Below are 7,084 nucleotides of genomic sequence, written 5' to 3'. Positions count from 1 at the left end.
TTAACTCCTCATGGGTGCACCAAGGAATAGGGCGGCAATCTAACTTTTGGCTCGCACCCAAGTTGCACCATTGATGGAACCACCTCCTTGTCAAAGGACTCTGCTCCACCACCACTCCATACTGGACCTAAGGAAGACTATTGGGGCTTTATGGGTGGCCAAACCAGAAGCCCCTTGTTGCCTACACAACATGAAAGGCGAACTGAATCGTCATCAGCATTTCATCACAACTGAGTGCCGATACTTCCTTGAAATGAGGAGGATGCCATGTGGGTTGAACTTGATAGACCAAAGCATCAAAGACTTCGTCCTAGAGCTGCTGGTGTGAACCATAGAGGGCAAGGGGCATTCCAACTAGAGGACAAAGAAGAGCTGACCATCAAAGTTGGAAATGTTTGTCTCAACTTCCCTTAATTTAACGGGGCCGTTCTGCTCAATTGGGTTGTAACAATCACCTTCCTAACACCACGATCACCATGAGTCCAAATCTGAAGACAGATTAGATTTTGACTCCCAAGCAAAACGTTAGGGTTACCGCGGATATCCAAGGTTAAGAGGTAGCTCAAGATCAAACGATTAGATAGAAGAGTACTTTTTGGTTTGAGATAGATTCAAAATAGAGAACAAATCTATTTGGATGGATCGTGGTATGGTAAGGGAAGGCCGAAGAGGCGTGGTGGTCATCGTCCTAGGGGTATGGTAAGGTGATGAAGATAGCAACAGTGGAAATTGATGTCATCGATTGAGAATGGATAGAGAAGAAGTAGGGTCATTGCTTAGGATCAAGAGGTGTGGCCAGACGAGGAGGTAGGCAACGGTGGCTGACCTAGGTGGTGGCTAGTATGAGTCAATTTAAGACTAGCCTCTATATATATGCGGAGTGCAACCCTAATTAAATCAATGAAGGAATGAATGAGCTAAGGAAGAATTATTGGCTTAAGTCTTTGTCGTCCCTATCTCCTTATTCTCATCTTAACCAATGGCTACACCTCCTCTCTCCTCCTTCACCAACCAACACCACCTCTTCCATTGGCAATATCTCGACTAGCTTATAACCTCCTTTTTCCCTCCTTAATCCCCTATTCAATATGATGCGATTCGGACTAGATCGGATCACCTCGAAAGACATTGGGCTCAATGGATTGAGTCTAATTATCTTATTTGGTTATTTAGTTTAGTTAGAGCCTTAGTAGGTTAGGATTTTATTTAATTAGATTAATCCAGCTATGCGTAGTTTCGAAAAAATATTTGTATAATATTCTACAGATATCTAAATAATATCAAACTAGTTAGATAAGATCACCAACCTCCAATTCTACAACTTTAGTATTCATAATTTCTCCAGATTCAAAATCTATCTACGACAAAATAAAATATTAATCCGAGAAGATAAGGAAGACTAGTTTAGTTAAATTTGTTTTAGACTTTTTGATTTAATCTCTATAAATAGGGCCTTATAGCTTGTATCTTAGAAATGCTTGAAATGAAAGATTAATTGGCTTTTGCCCTGACATCTCTCTCAACCAGGCCACCGGCCTCTACATTTCCCTCCTCCTCCTTTACCAACTAGCATTATCTCTTTCGTTGGCATAGTCTCATCTAGCTTCTAATCTCCCTCTGCCACCGATCCCTCTAGTCCTATAGGGCAGGCCTACTTCTCCCCCTTCGTCTCTTTATCTTAACTATCTCTACCTTCCGTACGGTTTTTAGCACAGTTGTAGCCCACCAATCATAGCATTTAACCATCTATCGCATTTGCATCCTCAAACCACTACCATCATTATTGATTACCAAGCAACCTTCATCAACTACTCGGCTTCCACTCTATCATCACCTCCATCCTATATGTAAAAATCCGTGCCTTCACCCCCGGATCCCAAATCCTGTGCAAACTTGAATCTCAACCACTATGAATCGAATCAAGCCGGTTCGTAACATAATATCTACTATCTAATCCACAACCAAGAGCACTTCAAATTCCATTATCCACGTTCATCCATCACCAATGACCTTAGGTCATTTTATGTTTCGTAACTTCTGAAACCCATCCGATTGACAATATTCTAACTACGTTGGATTCTTTACTTTCTGAGGAACATCATATCCGAATCTCAGCCTGTTTCAACAGTTAGATCAACCAAAATTGCCTTTTATGGAAGTAATGTTTATTTATTCTAATATATATATTCAAAGAAATTTATACAAGAAATATCCGTCATCTTGCACAAATGATACCAGAACAACGTAAAAAGAATAAAAATATGGTTGCTGCCGCCAATGGAGTAATACAAAGAACATACTTCTTTTCCCTCCGAATTGGAGACATATTCCACTCTCTTTAAGAAAATAAAAATAAGGACAGACAACATCAAATACTTAAAATAAAACCAGTGAGAGATTAAATATTCTCGAAATAAGTTTAAACAATATTACTGTCCTTTTACCCAGAGATTTGGTAAACTTGCCAGACATTCTCAACTCAGTATAAATGCAAAAATAGAAAATGAGTTAGTTTTTGGTACAAATTGCTCAAACAATTCTTAGTCGAATAAACCATTACATGCAATGATCAGCTCGTCGACAACCAAAGTTGCGGTCCATATGAGAAGACACTTTTTCTACAGCGTCAGATGTCAACAAATCCATTACTGTCCAACTATTTGGTAGTGGCAAGTTTCCCATTGGATATCAAAATCATTTATACATTTTTCGAACTGTCAATATAATTATTTCAGGAACAGTCGAAAAGAAACAGCATACTATTAATTAATAACCTCAACTTGGGCTATATTGAATCCGGCCCTAGTCTAAAAAAACTAGCCATTCCAACGAAGACAGAGTATGCTAAGTTTAGTTTAGCCCCGTCTTCTCCTAATCCTCTTATTACAGGACTAGGTAATTCACCAACCCCACCCATATTCCTTTTCAAACTTAAGCAGTCCCACACCTCCAACTACATTAATTGCTGAATAATTTCTCCCTATAAAACCAGCATTATGCAATGCACAACCCACAACACAACTCATTCATCACCAAACCAATCAAGCCAAAGATATGGAGCTCCACAAATTGCTCACTCTTTACTTCTTCATCTCGTATTTTCTCCTCTCACAGCGCTCGCAAGCCACCACCAACCTACCAGGCGTAATCCAGAGGAACACTAAGCAACAGATCCTAGCCAGCATCCCTCCTGCCTCACAGGAAAAAACCATCCCTTTCATCACCTCTCCAACCGGGAAATACACCGCGTACTTCCTCCGCCATGAGACAGCCCCGGGGGCAGGGGGCTTCGGCAGCGACTTCTGCTACATCCAGATCCAGGACACCATCACCCAGAGCAGCATGTGGGAGTCGGAGTGCGCGCCGGTGAGCATCGTGAACACGTGCTCTCTCATGTTCTCGTGGAATGGGCTCGAGGTGTTCGACGGGAGCAACTCGGTATGGAGCAACGAGGCAGAGTCAGCGGACAACAACTTCCTTCAGACGTTGGAGTTAGTGGACGAGGGCGACATGAGGATCCGAGATAAGGACGGGGAGCTAGCGTGGAAGGCAAGCGACGACCCGCGAGAGAACCAAAGATGCGGGTTGCCTGGATCGCCGGGGTTGGCTCCGGCACTCCCTCCATTTGCCCAACCTATCGGTTATGATAAGAACCTTCCGTTCGGGCAGTCGTCGGAACTGGGGCAGCAGCAGCTGCCACAGCCTGGCAATATTTACAACCAGCAGCAGCCACAGGCACCGGTAAGTGGAGAAAGCCAGGCATTTGGGCTCAATAGCCTGCCTCTTGTAGATAATAGTCCATATGATAGTGGGTGCATGGGAGGATTAGAGCATTGGCTTGGGATGGGAGTAGGTCTGGTCGTTTCCTTTCTGGTTCATGGTTTTATCTTCTGAATGTGCGGAGTTCACTATTATTGGGTGTTCTAGAGGGAGTGTTCAGTCTGTGGGAGCATTGAAGTGGTTGGGTCAGTATTCTGTCTGAATTGGTTTGTATGCATTTCCTTGTTAATTTCCTTATTTTGTTGCTTTGAATCAAATGTAAAAGGATGCATATTCTGTTATTTCTATAAACTTTAATCTAATCGATTACCTTACGTTGTCCTCATCCTCAGTTTGTCTATCAAAACTTAAACTAATTTTAATGCCTAATTTCACATGTTCTGTTCCATGAAGGACAGATCAGATAATCTCTAACGATCGTAAGTTATAGCTTCTAGATTTGCATTCCGTTGGGTAATGTGCCTACGACATAACAAACTTTTTGTCGCTAGGGGACACATACTTGTGACTATTTTTTTTAATTCAATTTATTATGATTCAAATATTTTTTTTCCCTATATCAAATGTTCACAATGGTTAGAATATTTTCTCATTGATTAGATAAAAATTATCTCATTGATTGAGATGAAAGTTTTCATTAATATTTAGATAAAATTTTTTTCATGAGATAAACAATTATTTTCAATATGGTAACTCATAGTCATGAAGCTTGATAGGAGCTACGCTATATATGATGGATTTGGTCTGTAAGCTTATTTACTCAATTTAGAAAAGTCATGCCATCAGTTTATAGTATTTGGGAGCTTAAAAGAGCTAAAGCTAATGTGAGAAAAATTATAAAGTTTGAAATGTGATGAACACCACTTGTCGAAGGTATAATAATCTCTTGGATCTTTAGTTTCAATCCTTTCTTGAGCTTAATTCTGTATTCTAAATCGTAATTCATTTATTCTTATATTTGGTATCAAAGCAAGGTTTAATCTTTGTCTTGCTATTTATGAAGTTTCTTTTTGAGTTGTTTTTATGCAAAATAAAGTTAGAAATTCTTAAGACATTGATTTTCTAAATATTCTATAAAAATAGTTAAGAAAAAAGTTTTTGCATCAAAACATTGAATTTAGGCCAAGTTTTGCTGCTAAAATTGAAGGTTTACAGTAGGTCTCTGTGACCTAGATGAAGATTAAAGATGACTGGAATTTGCAAAACTGTCATTTTCTCCTATAATTTTGAATAATTGTCATTTCCTATCATTTTGTGACAATACCATTCTTTTTGTGGTAGCTTAGAAAAATGATAGTTTTTGAGATTTCTATAATTACAGAATTTAATAAGTAAGTGTTATTTTATGTTGCTTGCATATGTTATTTATTTATGCTTAAAATAATTAATGGAATTTTAAGAGGAATTAAATTGTGCAAATTGATTGATTATGCTTGTTAAGTATTGCTAGAATTGATTATTTCTATTCTAAATTAATACATGCAATTTTGGGATGAGTTTATATCTTTGAAATAAGTGATTTATATGATTTTATTTAATTAAAGAATAGCCATAGCATCTCTTATATTTAAATAATTAATTTGGATAGAATATCAAATTATTCATAACTTACCAACATGAATTATATAAGAGATAATTTAGTAGTTTTATCATAAAGTTTAATCAAAGATAGAAATATGATACGACTCAGTCAGATTGGATCCACTCACAATATTAGGTTCATTAGGATGAGCCTATTTATCTTATTTGATTATTTTACTTGAGAAAATAAAGCTTTTTACCCGGGGGCATTCGAACGCCAAGAATCGCGTTCAAAAAGGTTATGTGAACGTCTACATGCGTTCGCAACGATAGAGAACGGTATTTGCCCGTTTGATCGCACCGCAGCGAGAATTGTTGGTTTATTAGGGTTTTAATTTGGTTGTCTGGGTCACAAGAGTGAGCCTCTGTAAATATGTGGAGGAAACCTTAATTAGAGTTTATCTAATAATTGGAATGACATTATTGCCCTTATCTTACTCCTTCTTGCTCTAGCCATTGGCGCCCTCTCCCAGCTCCTTTTTTCCACTGCCCAAGTCCTTAGTCGGCTTCCTCTATCTCCTAATCCCCTTCTTCTATAGTAACTTCTTCCTCTTCACACCAAAAGAGTTGGAGCAAACACTTGCGGCATGTGTGTGAGGTGTTGAATATCTTGCGACTGAACTAGTTGAAAGTCAAAATGAGCAAGTGCCTTTGGGGTGAGCCACGCGTGGAGTACTTGGGTCACATAATATCAAGCCAAAGGAGTGGAAGCCGATCTAAGCAAGATCAAACACATGGAATTGTTGCCAATTACGGCAAGATCACTACCCTGCTACCTCCTTACTCAGCAAGGTGAGGGAGGCTTTCAAAGCATTGAATATAGTCATGTCTAGCGTGCCGGTTTTGGCTTTACCGAATTTCAACAAGCCTTATTGCATTAGTTATTTATTTTTATTAAGATAAAATTTCTATAGCTCACGTTCAAATGCAGGAGGGGTCACATTCGAATGCCCTTGCAAACGCCTACATTAGGTTTGCAAATATAGAGAATGCATATTGTGCGTTCGAACGCGATCAGGCGAATTCGAACGCCTGTATCGCATTCGCACATACAGAGATGGAGCTTTTGGTGCGTTCGAACGCAATCGACGGGAATCCTCTAGAATTAGGGTTACATATTGTTTTAGGACTTGTTGACTAGCCTCTATAAATATATAGATGGCAGCCAACTTTATTTCTTACCTCCTCTCTCCTTTAGTAATTGTTGTGAGCCATCGTGGCCCGAACAAATATTGATGAGTATATTTATTTCAAGATTGTGAGATGAGATAGAAGTGGATGTTCGTGCTCTATGTCCTACTACTCTTGAGGAGGCCTTTGAGAAGGCCATGAGGATGGAACAAAAGCATAGGGCTCTAAAGATGGCAGTGAAAACTAATTGGGCAACCGAGATGGGCGGTTTGCACCAAGAATGTCGGTTGAAAATTTTGCGGTTTCAAAAACAGCAGCTGCGAGCACTAGACCATAACCACCTTTGAGACCTTCTTTCGATGTTAGAGGAGGCACTAGACCCCCGTTCGAACTCTCACACCTGCCCAGGTGGAGGAGCGAAGAGCGAAGGGCCTTTTGCTTTAGATGTGATGAGCACTTCACCCCCGGTCATCGGTGTTCTAAACCGATCGGGAGTGTGATGGTTATTGATGGTCTTGAGGAGATGATGGAGAGTGTCTAGAGGAGGTCAATGAGGAGGCCGTTGTGGAGGGCGTGGAGGAAGATATCCAAG

The 7,084-nt window shown here is 39.7% G+C and overlaps 1 protein-coding gene across 1 annotated transcript; it reads left to right on the top strand.

Moving 5' to 3' along the window:
• The first annotated feature begins 3,036 nt into the window (after positions 1-3,036).
• On the top strand, positions 3,037-4,105 carry LOC140763502 (uncharacterized). The gene has a single exon (XM_073101718.1). The coding sequence runs from the start codon at positions 3,055-3,057 to the stop codon at positions 3,892-3,894; it is 840 nt and encodes a 279-aa protein (XP_072957819.1). The 5' UTR covers positions 3,037-3,054; the 3' UTR covers positions 3,895-4,105.
• Positions 4,106-7,084: the final 2,979 nt, after the last annotated feature.

The sequence above is a fragment of the Typha angustifolia genome, chromosome 7, assembly GCF_048772165.1.
Source record: "Typha angustifolia cultivar Huaian chromosome 7, ASM4877216v1, whole genome shotgun sequence".
NCBI lineage: Eukaryota > Viridiplantae > Streptophyta > Magnoliopsida > Poales > Typhaceae > Typha > Typha angustifolia.
Note: the sequence above shows the minus strand (reverse complement) of the source record. Positions and strands in the feature narration are given on the sequence as shown.